The sequence below is a fragment of the Corvus hawaiiensis genome, chromosome 15, assembly GCF_020740725.1.
Source record: "Corvus hawaiiensis isolate bCorHaw1 chromosome 15, bCorHaw1.pri.cur, whole genome shotgun sequence".
Classification (NCBI taxonomy): Eukaryota; Metazoa; Chordata; class Aves; order Passeriformes; family Corvidae; genus Corvus; species Corvus hawaiiensis.
The window spans coordinates 19,888,026-19,910,365 of NC_063227.1; the positions used below are offsets into that span (position 1 = coordinate 19,888,026).

Here is a 22,340-nt window from a genome sequence, read left to right on the forward strand (position 1 = left end):
GAGGAGAGGGAACGGCCTCAGGCTGGGCCAGGGCAGGCTCAGGGTGGACAGCAGCAGGAATTTCCCCATGGAAAGGGAGCTCAGGCCTTGGCAGGGGCTGCCCAGGGAGGTTTGGAGTGCCCATCCCTGGAGGTGTCCCAGGAAGGGCTGGAGGTGGCACTCGGTGCTCTGGGCTGGGGACAAGGTGGGCATCGGGCACAGGCTGGACTGTGGTCTGGGAGGGCTTTTTCAACCTCAGTGATTCCATGATTCTGTGTTTCCCCAGCACACTCAGTTGCTTTTTGAAGCTGGAGCTTGAAACTGACTTCAGAAGGAGGGAGAAATCCAAGAGCCAGAGTCCAAAGGCAGCTGTGCTGTGAGTGTTACCTGAGGCAGAGCAAGGATAGCCTGCAGCAGCAGCACCCTGCCCTCAATACCGCAGTCCCAGAACCCCTGGGTGTTTTTTCAAGAAGCCTTTTCTACTCTGGATTTTGGGGCGAGGCCACAGGGACAGAAGTGTCCTGGCTCTGTGGATCTGCCCTGACCTCTCTGCCTTCTCCTGTGGCCAACCCCTGTGTGTCCATGGCTGTCCAGGGAGCACCTGCCTCCTCCCCCAGCTGGGCAGGCAATTTGTGAGAGACATCATTAATAGCAGGACTTTTAAAGGACGTTTTAAATCCCCTCCCAGCGGGTGTTGCTTGGCTGAGGTTCTCTGGCAGAGGCTGAGCCTCCACCTTCCATGGGAACAGCAGGATTTGGGTGTGAGGCTCTTGGCCTGTTGCTGTCACACTTGGGCTTGCACAGAGTTATTCCTGGGACCTCAGACTTCCAAGTTTGTGCTCTCTGCCTCACACAGTCTCTGATCTGCAGCTGTGGCAGGCAGGAGAGCCTGGCTCGTTCTCTGTTCTCTGAATTCCCAAGTTTTGGAGATGGGACTTTTCTGCTGGAGCAGACACAAAAGTGATGCACAAATCTCACGCTGTCTGTGACCCAGGTACAGAAAAGTGATGCTGTCCAGCTCACAGTGTAGGTAAAGGCATCAAGCTGAGCTCAGCACTAAATGAAAAATATAAAAATAATCTCTTCAGCTGGTGCAGTCGGGGGGAAGCTGCTGCCCCTGCAGTCTCGCCACTTGGTGCAGCCAGGCACGTGGGTATGCATTGTTTAATAAAACCCCAAAAATTTCTCATTTGACCCTTTGCTGGCAGCACCAAGGCTGGTTTCTGCCTTCCAGCTGTGCATTCCAGGGGAAGCAGGAGCAGCGAGGCCTGGCTGCCATGGAGGGATGCCCAAAGCTCTCCTCCGCTGTCAGATACTCCACGCCAGCCGTACTTGGAAGCTGCTCTTTCCTCACGGATCCTGGCTGGTTCCTGGCTCTTCCCCTTCACGTTTCAGTGGGAACACAGCTGAGTCTGGGTGGCTGTATGCGCTGGGTCCCCTTAGTGCCTGCTCCGCTCCGGAGCCTGCGGAGCTGCCGGCACCTGGAACTATCCCAGCAGCTCCAACACCCATGGAAGGGTGAGGCCCCTGGAGAGAGATGTGGAGAAACTTTTCTTCCTTTCAGCTGCCAGGATCAGGTCACTGAGGGGTCCCTTTCACCCCTCAGAAAGCAGCTCTGCCACAGCCTGGCTTTTGTTCCAGGTGCACTCGGTTGCTGTGTATCCACAAGAGCCTTTTTTCACAGTGAATATTGCAGAGTATCAGGTGGGTTCTCCCTGCCCTGTGAAGGTGAGCATCACCTGGCAAGGAGCCTCGACTGCCTCCAGCACAGGGGATTGCTGCTGGAATTGGGAAGAGAGTTCGGTGGGGCCACGTTTGGGCACTTCCAGCAGGTTTGGGGTTGGAAGCTGGGCAGGATGGGTGGCTTTGCACCCACTATGGTCTGGGAAATAACTATTTCCCCAGAAGGGATCCATTCTTGATTATCTGGAATTGAGAGAAAAAAAGAAAGTGTCACTTCCAGGATGTCCCATGGAGCTACTTCTGTGCATGCTGGAGAGGTTCAGAGGGCCCATCCCTGTGTGTGCCTAAGCTTGGATGCAGGGCTGGAGGCTCCTTGTCGTGGATCATCAGCTCCTGCTGGCCTGAAGGCTTTTTCTCCCTTGTGCCAAAGGCTTCAGCTCTTCTGAACGTTCCAGCTGTGAGTGCCTCACCCCCTGGGGAATACCTGAAATTTGGAGTGTCTGTGTGGTGAGGCCAGCCCGCTCCCACTGCGTTCCCCGCTCGGTTTCCAGTTGGTGCCGCGGGCTCAGATATTCTGATAATGCTCCTCTGAAACGCTCCTTTTTGTCTGGCTGTAATTAAAGCCAGGATTTGCCCTTTCTGAGTGGCTATTTCGGGAGCTGGAGCTCGGCCTGTGCTGCTGGTGCTTGTGGGCTGCAGATGCCATTGTCCCGGGCAGCCGGGCCCGGCGCGGCGCTGGGGCAGCTCTGGAATCTCTCTCCGCTATTTTTAGTCGGTGGTGAAAAACTGCACTTCCAACACTTCTGAATGGCTGTCAGTGCTTAAATAAATCAAAGGGCAGGTCCTGGCTGCTGCTGAGGAGCGGGGTGAGGAGGTGACCTGGAGCTGCTGCGGGGCTGAGCTGGGAATGGGTGAGGCGGGAGGGGCTGTGAGGGGTCGGACATTGCTGTCCTGCCATAGCCCTGCCATAGCCCCGCCACAGCCACAGCCCCGCCACAGCCCCGCCACAGCCACAGCCCTGCCATAGCCCTGCCATAGCCCCGCCACAGCCACAGCCCCGCCACAGCCCCGTCACAGCCACAGCCCCGCCACAGCCCCGCCACAGCCACAGCCCCGCCACAGCCCCGCCACAGCCCCGCCACAGCCACAGCCCCGCCACAGCCACAGCCCCGCCACAGCCCCGCCACAGCCACAGCCACAGCCCCGCCACAGCCCCGCCACAGCCACAGCCCCGCCACAGCCACAGCCACAGCCCCGCCACAGCCCCGCCACAGCCACAGCCCCGCCACAGCCACAGCCACAGCCCCGCCACAGCCCCGCCACAGCCACAGCCCCGCCACAGCCACAGCCACAGCCCCGCCACAGCCCCGCCACAGCCACAGCCCCGCCACAGCCACAGCCACAGCCACAGCCCCGCCACAGCCACAGCCCCGCCACAGCCCCGCCACAGCCCCGCCACAGCCACAGCCCCGCCACAGCCACAGCCACAGCCCCGCCACAGCCCCGTCACAGCCACAGCCCCGCCACAGCCCCGCCACAGCCCTGCCACCGCCACAGCCACCGCCACAGCCACAGCCACAGCCACAGCCCCGCCACAGCCACAGCCACAGCCCCGCCACAGCCCCGTCACAGCCACAGCCCCGCCACAGCCCAGCCACAGCCACAGCCCCGCCACAGCCACAGCCACAGCCCCGCCACAGCCACAGCCCCGCCACAGCCCCGCCACAGCCACAGCCCTGCCACAGCCACAGCCACAGCCCCGCCACAGCCCCGTCACAGCCACAGCCCCGCCACAGCCCCGCCACAGCCCTGCCACAGCCACAGCCACAGCCACCGCCACAGCCACAGCCCCGCCACAGCCCAGCCACAGCCACAGCCCCGCCACAGCCACAGCCACAGCCCCGCCACAGCCACAGCCCCGCCACAGCCCCGCCACAGCCACAGCCCTGCCACAGCCCCGTCACAGCCACAGCCACAGCCACAGCCCCGCCACAGCCACAGCCACAGCCCCGCCACAGCCACAGCCCCGCCACAGCCCCGCCACAGCCACAGCCACAGCCCCGCCACAGCCACAGCCCCGCCACAGCCCCGCCACAGCCACAGCCACAGCCCCGCCACAGCCACAGCCCCGCCACAGCCCCGCCACAGCCCCGCCACAGCCACAGCCCCGCCACAGCCCCGCCACAGCCCTGCCACCGCCACAGCCACAGCCCCGCCACAGCCACAGCCACAGCCACAGCCCCGCCACAGCCACAGCCCCGCCACAGCCCCGCCACAGCCACAGCCCCGCCACAGCCACCTGCCTGTCCCGTCCGTGCATGTGTCTCACGGTCACTGCTGTGGTGGGGTGGCTCTGGGCTCCTTGCTCATCTCACTGCTCCTTTCGGGGTCAGTTCTCCCCGCTTCCCCCGTGTCCCCAGGTGTCCCCGCCGGCTCTGCCGCAGCTGCAGCCCCGGGGCTGTGCCCTGTGTGCAACTCTGCTCTCCCCAGAGCCACCGCAGGGCCCACCCTGGCCGTGGCAGCTCTTGGGCAGCCGGGACGGGAGGCAGCAGCTGCTGGAGGACACTCTGTAAGTCCAGGTGAGTGAATGTCCCATGTGTCCCATGTCTCCCCTTCCAGCCACCTCCAGAGCTGGGAGACAAAACCAGTTGCTAACTCACAGTTTCTCCTTTTCAGTGCCAGGGCAGGAGTTTCCTGAGGAGCTGCTTCACCTGTTTGGCCACCAGGTTTCCACAGTGGCACAAACCCCTCCTCCCTGGCTAAGGGACCCTCGCAGCTGAGTTTCCCTGCCTGGCTGTTCCCTGCCGTGTGCCTGGAGAGGCCCAGGTGGCTGCTTTGCCACTTTGCTTCCCTGTGCTCGGACTCCAGGACTCACTTGGGATGGGGAACCTTCAAATCAGGCTCCCAGGATCTCCAGTCACCCCCAAGCTGCTCTGCTCCACAGCCTGTGAGGTAAGAGGGGCAGTGGCTCCTGGAAGGACCCTGGTGACCCTGGGCTTGTCTGCACTGTGCAGCTGCCAGGGAAGCTCGGCCGGCTCCAGGACAGCCCAGCATGGGAGGATGTTGGGAGAAAGGGGGCTGGGGACGGTGTCTGTGCCCGTGGACACCGTGGTCACCCGCCCCATTCCCAAACCTGGCAGGCACAGGCCGAGGGGATGTCCTGGCTGTGAGGGTGGTTCCCATCACGTTCACAGGGGCACTGACCTCCTCTCCTCTGGGACTGGCTGCCCCTTTCTGGGACTTCTCTGGGTTTGGGGGCAGAGGGGCTGCTCTGAGCACCCTTGTGTGGGGCCCTGTGCTGTGCTGGGAAGGAGCTGGGCCCCCCGAGCACCAGGGCAGGCTGGCCCTGTGCCCAGGCTGCAGGCAGGAGCTTCACCCGGCCTCTGCTCTTCTCCAGGAGCTGCTTTCAGCCCAGGGTGCTGTAATCCAGTAGAAAGGCTCCTGAAGGCTCCTGTGTGGCTGCCCACGCTGCTCCTGGAAACTCCCAGGAATGCTCAGACGTGGACAGCCATGCGGAACCACTCACCAGCTCAACCCACCAAAGGCTGTTTATCCATTGGATCTGGTAGAACTGTCCTTGTCACATGTGTACCCTCCTGGCCAGGCTCTCACATGAGCACTTCCCCCCACGTGCAGCCACATAAAAGCTCCATCACATCTCCTGTCCATCCCTGCTTCTCCAGACTGCACAAACCTGGTCCTGGGCATGAATCCTTTCCAAAGTCCAGGCAGCTGCAGTGTGTGCTAAAAAATAACCTGGCAGTAAACTCCAATGAAAACCAACCAGAGGGCTGGGAGTTTCCCTTTCAGTCCCAACCCAATGAGATGTTTAATCCCTCTCTGCCCACAAAGCCCCTGTGTGAGAATTGCTTTTGTTAATTCCTATAACGGGAGAGCTGAGCTGCTCCACATCCCTCACCGGGTGTTGGGCTGGGTGGAAGTGCTGAAGGGCAAAGCAAGTGTGTCCATGGCTTTATTGTCACCTCCCAATCAATTACTGGCTCCAGGAGGTTGTGTTACCCTTGGCAGGCCACCAGCTGCCCCAATGTCACCTCTCCAGGCTGGGGAGCCCTGCCCTGTGCCACACGTGGGAGCTCCAGTGCTGCTCTCACAGCCAGCGCTGCCCTGGGGGAATCTGCCTCCAACCACTCTGACAACCCTTCTGCCTCATCCCTGGGTCTGTAAATGGAATTAAATGCTGAGGGCTGAGCTCTGCAGTGTATTCGCCAAATAATGCAGTTCCCAGGGCTGTCTGAAGGCGTCTGAAATTTGGGAAATGGATCCCCACCGAGCTGCCAGAGGATTTGAGCAGCTGACTCTCACCGGCCCCACAAGCAAATCCCAGACTGTGTCATTTTGTCACTGTCTGTCTCTTTTGTTTCCATTTTTTTACCTGCCTGCAGCCCTGCTGGATCAGCAGTGGGACCGGGGCTGTGGGTTTGGAGCAGCCTGTCTGGGAGGCACCTGTGGCCAGTCACTCTTATCCTCACCCTGTGGGTGTTCAGCACTCCAAGGCAGCCCTGGAATGAGGGACGAGCTGCTGGGGTGATTTCCATGGGCTATCCAAGGCCTAGAGAAATTGCAGGAAATGGACACAGGTGTAGAAATAGCTCAGTTCATCATCCAGAAAAGATGTAGTGAGACAAATCAAATGGTGTCACCCCTAAGATCCTGCCCCAGATGGGCTGTGGTGGTGCCAGGGCATGCGAGACACAGAGCTGCCTGTGTGGGAATGGAGGTGGGGAGGGTCAGGGAGCAGATCCTTGCCTGGGACAAAGAATGGACAGAAAACATGGACTGAACTGATGGCTGAGTTCCAGTGGAGTCAGCCCGGGGGGCATGGGGTGGGTTGGGGCTGCATCCTGGAGCATCCCCAGCTCACTGGAGTGGCCCTGGCCAGGCGGACATGGGGACACAGAGCCCATGGCGACATGGAACTCTCAGCTTCCAGGGCAGTGCCAGTCTTGAGACCACACCACAAGTTTTCCAGGGTTTTTCTAAGCACAGGATGACTTTTGCTTCGATACAGGGAGGCTGAGATGACCCTCAAGGAATCCTTGCCATGTTGCACAACATGGAGATATCTCCAGGTCGGTGGTGCTGGGACTTTCCCTTCCACTTCCCCCTCATCCTCGCAGGAGAACTGGCAGAGCAAGTTCTCTTGGGCTGAAACTGCCCCACTGCCCTGCTGTGCCTCCACCTGAGCGGGCCTCGTTAGCACTAATTAGCAGCTGTGTCCCTGCTGTGCAGATGTGTGTCACAGATCTGTCACACACCCGGGGAGGAGTGACTGGCACAGCCTTGTCCAAGCAGGGCACACACCCAGAGACTGCTCTTCAAATTCCTGCAGCCAGGTAGGCATGGGAATATTGAATCATGGAATCACTTAGGAAGGAAAAGACCTCCAAGATCAAGTCCAGCCTATCCCCACCTTGTCCCCAGCCCAGAGCACCGAGTGCCACCTCCAGCCCTTCCTTGGACACCTCCAGGGATGGGCACTCCAAAGCTCCCTGGGCAGCCCCTGCCAAGGCCTGAGCACCCTTTCCATGGGGAAATTCCTGCTGCTGTCCACCCTGAGCCTGCCCTGGCCCAGCCTGAGGCCGTTCCCTCTCCTCCTGTCCCTGTTCCCTGCCAGCAGAGCCCGACCCCCCCGGCTGCCCCCTCCTGTCAGGGACTTGTGCAGAGCCACAAGGTCCCCCCTGAGCCTCCTTTGCTCCAGGCTCAGCCCCTTTCCCAGCTCCCTCAGCTGCTCCTCCAGGACTGACTCTTTCCCAGTGAGTTTCTATCTCAGAATAAATTTATCAAAACCTGTTTTTTCATCTTATTATGCCTTGGACACATTGCTCAGTCCTCATGAGGCCTTAAGTTGTGAGATGTTCAGAAACAATTTTAATTTACAGATACAGGGATTGATATCCCCTCTCTTGCTTTCCTTGGTGTTCTACACTAAAGCCAAAACATTTTATGTTTTTATAATGCTTTCCTTAATTAATTTCTATGTTCTTCTCTTTCTCTCACATCATAGGAATCGCTTTTACCACACCATTAAGAGCAGATTACAGGAACTCCATTTCCATCTGACATCTCTTGACAGACTGAGACCCATCCTGATGTGCAACATGCATTGGTGTGGTGCAGGAACCCTTGGAGCTGCCAGGATGGCAACACAGATTTACTCTTTGTACAAATTAATGGAAGAAATTTCCCCCCTTTTTTCTGTTTTTCATTTTCTCCTCATTCCCTCTGCCCTGGGAATTCTTCCCATAGTTAGAACACCAGGCTGTGCTTTGGAAAGCACCAGGAGCATTGTGCTGTCAGCAAATCCCTGCCCTGGGTATATTTAGACTGAGACATGCTGATTTTTTACTTTGGTGTCCTAAACAAATATCTGCTGCCTTGGTTGCTGTCAGGGCCAATGTCTGATCCCAGGGACAGCAGAATGGAGCTGGATTTTGTCCTGCCTTTCTCATAGGCACCGTTGTGTGGGGGTGTTACGCCGTGGGTATAAGTCCACCTGCGACTCCTTCATTATGGGTTGTGATGGGAAGGTGGGGAGGATCCAGCTCAGCTGCCAGCTGGGGGCCCGGGTTTGACAGGAAAAGGATGCATTTTCCATGGCAATGGAGCGTGTCAGGGTGAGGGGCAGCGCGGGCACAGCCCACGCTGATGTGGGCAATCCCTGTGTGGGTCAGGGCTTTGTGGCCCCGCTTAGAGGGACTTTGGGGCAGTGGCACCTTTGGTGTTGGCTTTGTCCCCACGAATGGAAATGGGGCAGCTTTTGGGGCACATCACATTGTCACCCCCAGGCTGTGAGCAGCAGCAGGTGTTCGATGGGGAAGGAGACTTGCAGCTCATGCTTTGCCTTTTAAATGCTATAAAAAGGGTTTAAACCCCATGACTGGTATTGTTCTAAGCAATTTTGAATGGATGAAGGACATTTCTGCTGACACAAATGTCCTGTGGAACAGGTGAGCTGTCAATAAGAAAGGACTTTGCACCATTTCCATTCCTTCATCCTCCATCTCTTCACCATTTGGCAGAAACTTGAACAGGTAACAGAAAAAGACGCTCAGCAGGAAGCTCCAGGTCCATTTTCATGGCAAGCCCAGTGCTGTGCTGTCACACCACGCTGCTTAGGGCAGTTTTGCTTCCAATTTCCAGTGCCTACGGCTGCATTTGGTCCTTGCTGCGTGGTCAGCGAGCAGCCTGAGTGTCCTTGGTCACCTGCTCTGGATGCTCCCTGTCTCCCTGTGGCAGTGGCACAGGAGGATGGGGCCACACCAGAGTTTGCCAGCAGGATCCAGACCCTAAAGGCTGAAAAAGCTGCTCTTTGCCAAGGGTTGAGGTCAGCTATGTGGAAATGCCACCACCTGGGCCAGGGGTTTCCATGTCTCCTTGCAAACACAGCACATCTCCTTTACAGACTTTTGTGTTCTGCCCTTTCTGTCTTCATCTAACCTGGACAGAAGTTTTCCCTGTCAAGGACCATCAGTTATTTTCTAGATGCTGTGCCTGCTGTCAGTCAGGGAAATTTTGGTAAAAAAATCCCATTTTATCCATGGATGGGGTGGATTTCCATCTCATCTGGGCCGCTGGAGGAGCAGAGCCAGCAGAAACAGGCACAGGCTTCAAAGCACAGATGGGTCAGCCACACCTAAGGCACAAGTTAGAATTTATTAAATAAAACTGTTTATTAAATAAACAGTACAACACACAGAGCCATCTCGTGAGTCCATGTATCCCAGAATGGTTTGGGCTGGAAGGAACCTTAAAGCCCATCTCATTGCACCGTGCCACGGGCAGGGACACCTTCCACTGTCGCAGGCTATTCCCAGCCCCAATGTCCAGCCTGGCCTGGGACACTGCCGGGATCCAGGAGCAGCCGCAGCTGCTCTGGGCACCCTGTGCCAGCCACGGAGGGAGCGGATGGGGGGAGTCTCAAAGGCGCTTCCAGGCTTCCCATCTCCCAGCGTCCATCCAGCACCAAACTCCCGCCTCGGCCTTTCCCAGCCCCCGAGGCCGCCTCGTGCCCGGCACCGCGGGACAGGAGGCTCGGCGGCTCCGGACGCCTCCCCCTCCGCTCCCGGCCCCATACCCGCTCCCGGCCCCGCTCCCGCTCCCGGCCCCGCTCCCGCTCCCGTTCCCCTCACACCGCCCCCCCCCCGCCCGGCCCGCGCAGCTCCCGGCACCCCCCGCGCGCCGCCCGCGCCCAATGGGCAGCGCGAGGCTCCCCGGGGGCGGGGCCGGGCGCACCGGGGCCCCGCCCTTTCCGCGCGCGCCGTGACGTCGCGGCGGGCGCAGCGCGCGTGCGTTTGCGCGTGCGCGCGGCGGGGGCGGGCGGGCCGCGGCGGGGCCTGGCGGGCGCGGGGCGGCGGCGGCGGCGGCGGCGGCGGGGCCGGGCCGGGCGGGCGGGCGGGCGGAGCGGAGCGGAGCGGCCGCCGCGATGGAGCCCGACTCGGTCATCGAGGACAAGACCATCGAGCTCATGGTGAGTCACCCCCGGCCTGCGCGCACACCCTCCCGCCCCCTCTCGCCCCCCCGGGCTCAGGCCCCGCCGGCGCGCCGGGCCCGCGCCGTCCGGCGCCGCCGCTGCCGCTGCGGGGGCTGTGGCGAGCCCGCGCTCGACCCCGGGCCGGCCGTGCTGCCCCCGCCGTGGGATCCGCTCGCTCCCGCCTCCACCGCGGCCCGCCCGGGGCGCCACGAGCGCCTTCGTTTCATTGAAAATAAATAAATAACAACAATTAACCCCCCGCAGGAGGCAGGGCCGGGCCGGGGGCGCGGAGCGGCGCGGCTGCGCTGCACGAACCGAAAGCGAAATGCCCCAGGCGGGGGGGCTCCGGCTCCAGCCCCGGCCCGGCCAGACCCTCCCGCGGCCCCGGGGGCGGATTAAACCCCGCCGGGGGGCTCGGGGCTCCGGGCCGGGGCAGCACCGGTGCTGCAGCTCCGGTCCAGCACACACGGAATTACCTAATGAGACCTAATTGGTGTATTGGTTATACCCCTTATTAACGCTTACGCCGCTAAATTCGCGTTAGTGGAGAGGCAGCCAGATGGGAGCAGTAGAAAGAGGCTTTTTTTTTTTTTTTTTGTTTTTTATAATAAGCAAATTAGGTCTTTATAGGCAAATATCAGAGGCCCCTCGTTTTTCTGCCTTTAGGCATGAATAAAATTAAGTTAGGAGCTGAGAGAGAATAGTAATCAGTAAATATCTTCTAATTTATTTGTTATAAGCATATTTGCTTTTTCTCCTAAGCTTAATTTGCTCTCACATCCACAATTTAATGCAGTTCTCCAGAACTGAGGGCCAAAATGCAAATAATTTCCCTTTAAGGCACTCTGAAGGTGAGCTGGGTTCAGTGGAGACATTAAACGGGTTTTTTAGCCAGTGGAGTTGTTGCTAAACTACCTGATCCGGAAAATATGAACTTTCTTTAAATGTGCCATCTGGTCTCAAAAAGCAGAAATGAAATGAAAAAGAAAAAGGGGGAACCTACAAAGCCTTTGTGTACCTTTCATTATTTTTACTGATCACTGAGGGCAGGGCCTTAAAAGCCGTTCATGGGGAGCCTCCTCCCCCCGTGCTGTGATCTCGCACTTCCCCTGGGGGACATCAGAGCCATCAGTGCCCTACAGCAGGGAGGGGAAGGCTGGGGCAGCTCTGCAGGGATCCGGCTGGGGACCAGCCTCCCACAGAGATGCCTCCTAAATTCCTGAGGTGGAAAGTGTGCTCTGGTGGTTTTTTTCCCTCCATGGAACGGAGTCACCAGCACTCAGCTTTGGGTTCTGTGAGGCACTCAAACAGCATTTGGGGCTGGAAGGTTTGGCTCCCTCAACTTTCCTGCTTGTATTTTTGCTCTCCCATTTTAGTCTCTCCTCTTTGGGGCCAGGATGTATCAGGAGGAAGCAAGTGGGACTTTTGCTGGTGATTGTTGTCCCTCCACTTGCAGCTGGAGCTGGGAAATGTGCTAATCCATGCAAATATCGGTGCTGTTAGTAGGAGTTTTAGTATGTAGTAGGAGGTTTAAGAAAGAAATTTTTCTCTCTTTCACAAGAAATGGATAAATATAAAAATTTAATAACATGAACAATTAATTCTGTAGTTTCCAACAGAAAATGGTACTCTGTAAAATGTAGTTAGTAGTTGAATTTATTGTTAACCTTAGTGGAGGCTTGCACAGGATCACTTGTGTTTGAGTGGAAATGTTTCCCTAAAATCATTGAAAATCATTCCTAAATGAAGACGTGGAAGTTTTGCCTTCTGGTGTGGTGCAGAAGGTGAGATTCTCCAGGAGATTTGTTTGACTCCACAGGGCAGAAGCCATTTGGGCCGAGTGCCCCGTCTGGGATTTCTGTGTGATCTGGGAGCGTGGGAGTGCTTGTGGGAAACATCCCAAACCCAGGGATCATCCCTGCCTGGCAGACTTAGGGGGATGCTGCTCTTTTTTAGGAGTGTTCCAGATTCCTAAAAGCAGGTGTTTGTGCCTCTCCTTGCTAAGAGAGATGGGGTTTGGTGCACTTCTGCTCAATCACTTCCCTCCACTGCCAGGGATGAATCTGTAGTAAATACAGGAGCAAATGTGTGATGTGAAAGCTCTGAGGAGGAAATCCACCGTAATTCTCTCAGGCTGATGAACAAGAGATAATGTGTCAACATGTTACTTGCACGCAAGTTTCAGAACTGTGTTCTAGACCTCAACTGTGCCTTCCCTGGATAGATCATTTGCATTTATTTAAAGGAAAATCAGTCATGGAAATAATACTGTTCTATTTTTAAGGCCGAAATCTAAGAGAAATATTTTAAGGTTTCAGAGTGACAACTTTGATTTGCTGTGTGAAGTTTTAGCGAGTGTTCCCAAGTCGCTGTGTCTCTCAGGACAGCTGAAGGCTTCCCGTGCCGTGTGCCGGTTCTGTGGATCCTGTTGTTAGTCATTCCCAGGGGGATGAGCAGTGCATTGAGTGATGCCATTCCACGGCTTCCATGTGCGGGTGGTGCCCAGCTGTACAGCTGAGATACCCCGAGCCTGCAGAAGGGTCCCCCCGAGGCCCTGAGGGTAACTGGGACTGACTGGGATGCCCAGGCTGAGGCTCATGGTGTCTGGTGAGATTGTGGCTGGTTCAGTGGTGGGCTCAGGCAGATGCTGGGTGTGAGCAGGTGAGTGAGGAGTGAGGAAGTAATCAGAAGAGATGGAGGGCCAGCCACAGTCACTGAAAGGGCTCTTTCTGCCCCTGGTTTTGGTTTTCTCAGTGAAATTAGATAACTGTGACCTTTTTGCTCTTTTAAAGAACCAACAGCAACACTTTGCCAAATAAGTTTTTTTACCTACAGATCTGAGATGTGTATAAAATCTGTGTTCAGTTGCATCAACCCTACGATTTGCATTTCTCTTCAATACCTGCTCAAAGCCTTGTGTTCTTCATTTTCCCAGGAAGCTTCCCTGAACCGTAATTTAGTGTTACCAGCAGCTTTCAAAGTAGGGGGGATTAGCTGCTTAGTTTGTACTGAGGTGGTTGTAACAGAATACATCAGTGTGGCAAATAGTTTGGGGGTCTTTTTTATACATTTATGGGGTGAACTGTGTGCAGCATATGGTGTGGATGGCATAACAAAATAAATCTGCTGCTCCCAGGCTCCTGTACCCACCAGACACATACAGGAGGTGGCTCCTGAGCAGGAATCCAGCTGTGTGTAAATTCTCACACTCACTGAGCTTATGACCCTCATGTTTCACTGTGGCCTTGCTGCCCAAGCTGCTCTCCAAACACAGGTCGCTGTTTTGGCAGTTTAAATTCAGCATTACACTGCTCTGTGGTTGGAGTGTGAAAAGATTCAGGAAAGGCCATGCCTAGGAATAAAGTGGGCAAGCACTTGTTCACACTGTTATCATTTGCATCTTGAAATCATGTGTATGGAAATAATCTTCCTAACTCACTGCCTTCAGTGTCTAGAATGCCTTTCTCTGGCTCTCATAAAAGTGTCCGGTGTTTAAGTACCTCGGTAAATAATAAATGAAGAACTATAATTGAGTATCTTGCCAAAAATCTTTCTGTTTCTCCTGGCAGGACTTTGATGGGAGGTGGAGGTGTTCAATTCAGAGGTACCAGTGTGAGGAGGAAGTGTTTGACACAGGCCTGCCTGAGTAGCAGCAGCTCCTCCTGTAAATCACTCCAGGGGTACCTGAAGTTCCTTGGGTTACTGCAACTGGAGATGGTTGTGCCCTCAAACTATTTAAAGCTTAAAGTGCAAAATAAATCCCAGTGTTCTGTTTGGAAGCTAAAATACAGCTGCTGTATATATATCTCAGTAGGGCTATAGTGCTCTGGCTTTTTTCTTCCCTGTCCCAGTCATTGCAAGCCAAGCAGCCAGTTGGATTTGTAGCATATTTTTTCCACATATTCTTAGTGGACTCCTTCAAAGAGTTGACTTTCGTAGTGACAGATACAGGCAATGATCATCTTCGCAGCTGAAACAAAGGAGGTACTGTTCTAGCTGAAATGTGACTGGTTCTTAATTGAAGCCTGGGAGTAGATGGAGTGTTAGTAAGGCATTTGTAAACCTGTGTGTAACCTAGATGTGCTTTCTTCATCAGGATAATGATCTGTTTACTTTGCAGGTATCTTTTTTTTAATCTTCAGTAGCAAAATGAGCAGAGTTGAGAGCTGCATGTTGGACAGTAAAGCATGCAGGGTTTTATACATGGGGAAGAAGGCAGTGGCTGGAGCAAATAGCTGAAGAGGTGGTGGTTAGATGGATGTGAGGAAGGCACAGCCTTGGGGTGAGCCTTGGGGCAGGGGATATGAGGTCTGTGCTGCTGCCAGGCTCTCAGAGTGACAGTCCTGTTTCAGAGAGTGCCTCGCAGAGGAAGAATGCAAATCTGAAGAGAAAGGATTGCTGTGACTTTGGCAACGGTGCAGAAAATGGGAAGGAAGAGCTTATGAACATGAATTAGAGCAAGGCAACTGCACTCAGAACCAGTGGAGTGGTGAAATGAGCAAAGTGGACAAAGGAGTGTGGAAAGCTTTTTCTTTTGGGAAGGCTTAGATGAAACAATGGCCTGATCGGGGAAATGAGATGGCAGAGGGAAGGAGGCTATAAAGATACAGAAGTGTATAAAGGAAAGTTATCTGAGGTTTGTGATGATGGTGGCAGCAGCCATCAGTTTATTCAGGTGACGGAAAGCTGCAGATGTGCCGGTTGTGGGGGAAATTCCGAAATGAAATTGCTTTTGGTTCTTAATAAAAGGAAGTTACCAATTCTTGGGGAGACTAAGCCGTGGTGTTTCACCAGAGGCTCTTTAAATCTCGTTCGAGACTCAGAGATTTCTTTACCTCACGATGCAGTTACATTTTCTAACATGACTAAATTCTCCAACCTCTGCCCAGTGCTGAGCGAGTGAGGTGCAGCAGAGGAAGTTCCCTGCAGCCTGGAATATGTGCAGGGCTCCTCTGTGTGAGCGTGGCCAGGCAGCCTTCAGCTCCACGGGCTGCCCCAGAGCTCTGCCTTGGGGCCGGGAGCTCCTGGAGTAAATCCCTGCCCAGGTGTCCGTGTGGAATGAGATCCCATCTCTGCAGGCAGCTGGTGTGGGTGCAGCTGCCCTCTGAAGTGCTCTGGGGTTGCTGCTTTAAAAGCCCGTCTGCCTTTGCTGCGTGTCAGACGGTGCCGGCTGTGTCCCTCAGGATACAGAGCTTTGAGCACTGCTAAAGATTTGGGTCACTGATGAGTGTTGTGAGCAGCATCGCAGCAAAACAACCTGCCTTGTTACAAGCTGTACCCTCAGAGAGACTTGGGAACGCTCTTTGAAGGATGGATGTACCGTTTCATTTCATTTCATTTCATGTTTTCTAAAACACCTCTGCTGCTTGTTAAATCAACTTGCTGTGTGTCTCTTGGTGTGCTGGGTTTATTGCCATGCAGTTTAGAGGTCACTGGTGCTTTGGCATTTCCAGTTGCCCGTCCCTGGGCAGCTCGGAGTGCTCAGGGAGATTGCTGATGGCTTTCAAATGAAATGGATGTTGCAGCAAATGTGCCAATGCGAGAGGAATGATGTGTGGGAGAGAACAAGAGACTGTGCTTATGAGAGGGCTGCTCCGTGACAAGGATTTTTTTTTTTGTTGCAAGGCAGAAAATGAATTGAGGGGAAATGAGAATATTGACTGAGTTGTTTAAATTAATGCTGATGGGTAACAATCCTTTCCTTCCAGCTTTTTTCTTGGGCGACGTCTTCTTTATATGAATGCCACTGTTGATGTTGTTACATAATCTGATTTTGTGGTTTGATTTTTATGGCATCATTATTCACGGAAAATCCACTTTTTCTGGAAAATCCCTTGCTTCCCCAGTTTATTGATGTATTTATGAGCTCAGTGGTGTGACATCTGACAGCCTACTCCGTTTTCCTGTACCACTTCCACTCGTTTCCCAATATGAGTAATGCATGACTGAGAGCAGATAATGCAAAAATAACGCAATGCCATTGGTGTTTTAACAACGAAAAGCACTGGCTCTTTCTGAAAACTTAATTTGCTTCTCATGCAGGCTAAATTAACAACGGGAACGTTTGAAGGCATGTCGTTTCTTTGGTGCTTTGTTAATCCACATCCCTGCAGGACTTGCATCCTTGTACTTCCACCCCAGGAAATTAACAGTTTTGTTTAGGATCAAAGAGTAGTTCAGCTTCCTGAGCCTGTTTGTAGGATGAATACAGATGGAAATTTGTAAGATGTAGGTAGGGACCTACTTGCTAGGAATAGGGAGTGATGTGCTTTCTGGGTAAAATGGTGAAAAAAGCTTTTTGGGTCAACTTTAAGCTGTGGCAACACTACAGAATTTTGGTAGAATTTTCTTATTGACTTAGAGGAAAGAGGATAATCACTCTGTGTGTGTATATAATTATATCTGTATTCAGTGTTGCAAGTTTGTTCTTAGTTTCATTCTATTGAGGAGTTCCTGAGTGTGGAGTTTTGGTACAGAAGTTGTGACAGTGTGCACTGTTTGCCTTTTTGAGAGGTGTGATGTTGTATTTCAGCGTGGTTTGCACGATGGGGCTGTTTTCAAGTCTTCCAACCTTTGCAGTGGAGCCAATTTTTGGTTTTCAGACAAAAATGCCTCAAGCTTTTTGAAAACGTATACTCAGAATTTGCAAAACTTAGTAAGTTCCAGCTTGGACTTGACAGAGAATCTTGTAGGCAATTCTCTTAGGGCAGGGGAGGACTAGCTAGGGAAACTTGTTATTCAGGCTGTCTGCAGAACACCCGTCCCTCTGGAGACAAAAATCAGACCTGTGCTGTTACACTTGCAAATAATGTTAAGGTTTGGCTTCATGGAGAAGTGCCTCTCCTTCCAGCACCCTGCTGGCTCTGCAGTGACTTAGCAAATCGGTACATTTATATAATTTGATAGCTGGCTTCTTGCTGAGCTATAATGTACTCTGAAAATTCTGAGTCATATGCCTTGACATCTTAGCACTTTCCTTGGAAGCCTTAAAAATCATGCATTGGTCATGGTACTGGGCCTACAGCGCTGCTTTGTCCTTGAAACGCTGCCCTAGAATTGACCGGCTTTGCCAGTGGCTGAAAAGCAGGAGATCGCCCCACCATGAAGATGCTGCTTTCTTTGGGGAGCTGTGGGCAGTGAGGGACAGTCCTGTCCTCATGGAGATGGTTTCTTGGCAGAGCTGGGGACAGTGGCAGTTTCTCCACCCTTCTGCGAGTTGCTGGAGCTTGAGACTTGGGGCACAGCAGTGGAGGCTGAGGTTCAGCTCTCTGGAGGGGCTGGAGAGCAGAGGAGAGAGAGGGTGAGAGGTGGTGGTGGCGTGTTCCTCTGGGGATGTTGTAGCATTTTGCTCTCACTGCTGGCAGGGGAAGTTCTGCAGGCCATGGCCCAAACTTTTTGAAGATCTTGGTGGAAGTTGGATGTTTTGGTCTCTGTAGGCTGAGCTTTCTGTTGCACGTGTAGCGTGAGTTTTCTGCAGACCCCATCTTCTCTGAGGTGTCACTGTTCCAGCTGCTTTAAATTAGTCACACTCACTGTGCTGCTGACAGGACTGGCTTGGAGGCCTTTTATCTCCCTGCTTAGCAAGAGGTGACCGTTTCTTGTCTCAGGAGTACAGTGTCTTACTCTCTTCTGGTTCTAGAGTGTTTTCCAGAGACACAGCAGTACTGAAAATGTACTGAATTCAGTGCTGTTGTTCAGATCAGGAGTGTCTTGACAACTCCATCTTTGTGCTGCAGACATGTAAGGCAAATGAGGTCATTTTGAGCCTGGAAAAAGGGAAATAATCAGTGCAAAAAAATGCTTTAGAGGATGTTTATGGCAGACTAGGAGAACTGCATTGAGTTCTGTTGTGCAAACCTGTGTTCCTGGAGCAGGCCTGCGAGGTGTGAGCTGGTGGTTGAAGCTTTAGGACTTGCTTTGTTATTTGCTTTGTAGCTTTTTCTCATCTTCCTTAATCTTGGCAAGGTGAGCTGTACCCCAAAACACTTGTTTGGGTGACCCAGGGTAGGGGAAGGAGCAATTTCTTGTCTGTAAATGCGTTTCTCTGTCTTAGATCCACCAATCCGACGACCCCACTAACGTAGTTGGTCCTGGGCTGGGCAGGTGCCTGGGCTGCCTTGTCTCTAACAGCATTAGCAGTAATTGGGATTTCGTTCAAGAAAGAAGTAGATACACCAAGCTGAAGATGATTGGCTGCTCTCTTTTAACAGACAAGTCTGAGAAGGAAAACCCATTCGAATCCCCTTTCATTCTGGATTGGTGGATCTGAAGCCCAGAAACAAAGTTTCAGGTAAGAAGTCACCCTGTACTATGTCTTGCTGCTTCTGCTTAGATGAGTTTGTCCGCACATTCAGTCTCTTGCTTTAACTGCTTCATGTCCCCCAAGTGTGAGGGCACAGGGAATCAGCTGCTGAGCTTACAGTCAGACAGGGCATGGCCAGGAAATACAGGAGCTGTACTGGAGGGAATTGCCGGTCTGCTGTGAAACACAGGCCTGGGAACACGAGGGGAACTGGTGTGTGCAGGAATGGGCACGGAGCCATTGGCTGCCACATCCTGCTTGTGGAAGCAGAGAGCAGCCTTGCCAGTGACTGCCTTGGGCTCCCCATGGAGTTCAGGGAGGTCACAGCCCTGAGTTCTGTCCCTGTCCTCTGATGGGTCCATCAGAACTGGAGAGAACTTCTCTGGCTGTTCCTAGGACAAATTCCTGTAGCTTTTCCTGCTGAAATGCCATTTGAAAGTCTGTTGTGGGCAGCACTTGGAGTCAGCGTCTTAAATCCTTCCTGAGATGTCAGTGTGAAGGTCTGGCTGCAGCTGTTTTGGGACAGGTGTAGGGCGAGGCTGGCAGGAGGAGCCTCACAGTGATAATAGGTTTATTTCAGAGTAGGGGAGAGTGGTTGTACTTTGAGTCACAATCATCTGAGGTTTGGGAAGCCTGCAAAAGGCTACAACAGGTCATCTTGGAGATGAGTTTGGAAGGTGTTTGTGTGCCTCAGGAAGGCAAGCTGGGTCCCTGGCTGGCAGAAAAATAAAGTTATGTAAGTTCAGTATTGTATCTGGTGTGAATGGGAGAGCTGCACCTCCCAGTGCCCAGCTTTACTGTAAGTTGGTGCCAATGTACCTGGATTCCTTTGGACAGTAGCAGCAGTAATGCTAAGCCTTTGTGTGTTCTCCTTTGTAGGCAGTTACAGTAGTGAATGGTGAGGCCTCAGTATTTACCCTCCTGTAGCAGAAACTCCTGTAGGTGCTGTTGATCTCATGCATTGTTTTAGTTCTGCGTTTGTTTTGCTGGTGTGGTATTTTGTGCCGAAGTTACATTTGAATTCAATTGATAAGTAATTTATAATGAATTACTTGTGCAAAGGGTGCTGTTGTTTCCTGGTTTGATTTTTCAAGTAGTTGAGTTTTATTTGGTTAGGGTGGAGAAATCTGTTTTAGTGTAACTCTCTAAAAGAAACCAGAGGGAGAATCTAAGGGAAATACTTACTAACCTTAGACTGACACATTTCTTGCATTCTCATCTAGTATCAAATTGAATTTGTTCCACACACCCATCAGACTCACTTTGGAGTTAAAACTGTAAAATAACATCTTTCTGTGGAATATTTGCTGTTCAGGGTGTGCCTTTTTCTAAAATGAGAGAACAGGGAGGCAGAAGTGAACTTGGCCTCTTTAGTGATGAAAACTGAAAAGAGGAAATAATTTAAAATACACTGAGCAGAGAAAAAAAGGGGAAGCATAAATGAGTGCCCCTGCTGATCAAGATCCTCAATGCTATTTAATATTGCTTAACTTTTGGAAACATGCACCAGCCCTACAAAGGCTGCAGTGGAGCTGAGCAGGTTGGAGGCTTTGCTCTTGCCCGTGTTTTGAATGTTACATTTCAGAAAGTACAATGTGAGGCAGCTCTCAGAGCTGTGGCAGTGTTCCTCTGCATCCCCTGCCTGTGCATCCCCTGCCTGGGAATCCACGGTTTGCTCCTGGCAGCCCAGGCTCCACAGGCATCGGAAGTTGTCAAGTGCTTGTACCCTGCCTTGGCCATAGTAGGATTTACTGTTAGCTGTGTTAGGCCTCACCCTTAAAAACTTAATACAGAGGAGTCTGAGACAGCTTTTAACATGTTAGACAAGTTTCAGCCACATTTTTCTACGTGTTTGACTCCCTGCAAGTTTCTCCTGTGTGATTGGCAATGCTGGGTCTGTGTTTCCCAGTCAGGATGTGCCCTGAGCTGCTGGCTGGAGATTTCTGTAAACCCCTGTCCTGCTGCAGGAGAGCAGAAGAAAGTGTTTGCTTTAGAAATGGCCTTTTCAGTGTAACACAGGGGATGTTAGTGCAGAAAGGTGTATCACACTTAACTGTGGCAGTTGGGGTGAATGTACTTGAAGGAAGCAAGGGCTAATCTAAATGCTGTGTATTTTGGAAAATTTAGGTTATTTCAGTTAATGTTCAGAGTGACTTAGGCAAACATCTGAGGATTTTCTTCCCAGTCCTTTGTATCTTCCTGAAAACGAGGTGCTGCATCTCATGAGTCTTATCCTGATGAATAAATTATAATGGAGTAAGATGGTTATTCTGTTCAAAGAAAGCATTTAATCTTCTCTCCACTGAACCCATATTCCTTTTGTAGCATTGAGTGTGTGTAGCAATCACACACTTTGATCTTCAGGAGCAGAGTGGGACAGCGTTATCCATCAGCCTCCTGTGAATTCAGTGTCCTATCTAGAGCATCGCTGTGGTAATGAGGAGAATTTCTCTGATCAATTCTTTTCCCTTGTCTTGCTTTAAATTTCCCGATTCCTCACTTAGTGTTTTTCCCCAAATGCAAGAACTTAATGCAGGTCTTGAATGGCTGTTGGAAGGTTGTTCCATTGAGCAGTCTTTATTGTGAATGGCCATCATTTGGCTAAATTGATTTTCCTAATGGCACTGTGACTCAGCTATTGGTCCTATATTTTTAGAATGATCTGATGGCAGTAAAAGAATAATCAAAAAATTTTCACAAGTTAAATGTTTGCCACTCTGTGGATATTTATTTTTGAGAAATTCACTTTTGCATTTGTAGTTCATAGAAGGACAGAAATAAGTGCAAGAGTAAATTACATCTAAAACAACTTTGTTGACCTGGGAGTACAGTTCTGCTAAAGCTGAAGCAGATTGCTAGAATGCACAAGTAAAACTCCACGGAGTGTGGAAATCTGTTGTGTGGATGGTACTCCAACAGCCTTCCAAGTCACCCAGGCCCAGTGAGGTTGCATTTGGCCATGGAAAAGGCGGTGATGTGATGGCACCAATTCCAACAGACTTGTGTGGAGCATGTGAGCACAGGGCACCTCCCAGGGCACAGCCTGGCTGTGGAATGGCAGTAGGAGGAGTCCAGAGTGCTTCTGTTGGTCAGACAGTTGTGTCTGTGCCTCCAGAGCTGTGCAATGTTGTACCAGAGGTGCAGGGACTGTCCCCTGCCAGCCGGGCTGTCCCTGGGGAGCTCGTGTCACTGCTCCCTGCATGTCCCACAGAGTGTTCACACACAGACACTTGGATGTTCTGCTTTCCCACCTGTGCACACACTCGGGGCACTCACTCCCAGCCCAGGGATCCACCCCTGCCCTGCTTGGCACTGTTTGAGTAAAGCCCTTACGGGAAAAAGCACCAGGTAAGATCTGGAGGAAATCCCAGTCTGCAAACTGGGAGGGAGTTTGAGTTGGCTGCTGTTCCTGCCGAGTGTAAAATAACACTGAAAGCCTTGAAACAGTGTTACTGCTCATATTTTTTATGTCTTATTGTGGTTAATGCTGATTTTTGAGGAGATCTAAGCTTGACGTTGAGTTGGAGGTGGGAGCATAAGGCTTTCCCAGACTGTCAGACTGCCCTCGAATCCAAGTTGGCTTTTCAGAGCACCCCTTGGGCTGCATTAAACTGAGTCCCCAGCCATGGGAGGAGTTTAAGTAGCACCACTTACCCATAAAATCATCAATATTAAGTGATGATGGAAATAAAGAAATACCAGTTGTGTTGGTCCAGGCCTAAATCGATGTAAACTAACCAGGAAATCACCAATGTTAAGTAGCATGTGAGTTTCTTATAGTTAAAAACCTGAAAAAATTCACAGTGAAGGTTGAAGTTCTTTGGTTGTACCTTTTTTGCCAGTTGAAATATCTGTTTATAGCCTCATGGACATCCAGAGCATGAA

At 52.5% G+C, this 22,340-nt stretch overlaps 1 protein-coding gene across 5 annotated transcripts in view; it reads left to right on the forward strand.

Annotated features, from left to right (window-relative positions):
- Nucleotides 1-10,045: 10,045 nt before the first annotated feature.
- Nucleotides 10,046-22,340, forward strand: part of FBXW11 (F-box and WD repeat domain containing 11) — a 66,979-nt gene continuing 54,684 nt past the window's right edge. For 2 of the 5 annotated variants that reach the window (XM_048319781.1, XM_048319783.1), the window contains exons 1-2: nt 10,050-10,150; nt 18,364-18,443. Coding sequence is in view for 2 of the 5 variants with exons in the window: in XM_048319779.1 (XP_048175736.1) it covers nt 10,106-10,150 (45 nt within the window). In the remaining 3 variants the exon portion in view is untranslated. Of the gene's footprint in view, nt 10,151-18,363; nt 18,444-20,780; nt 20,889-22,340 lie in introns of all 5 variants that reach the window. The other 3 variants (XM_048319779.1, XM_048319782.1, XM_048319780.1) reach the window with 2 other exon arrangements.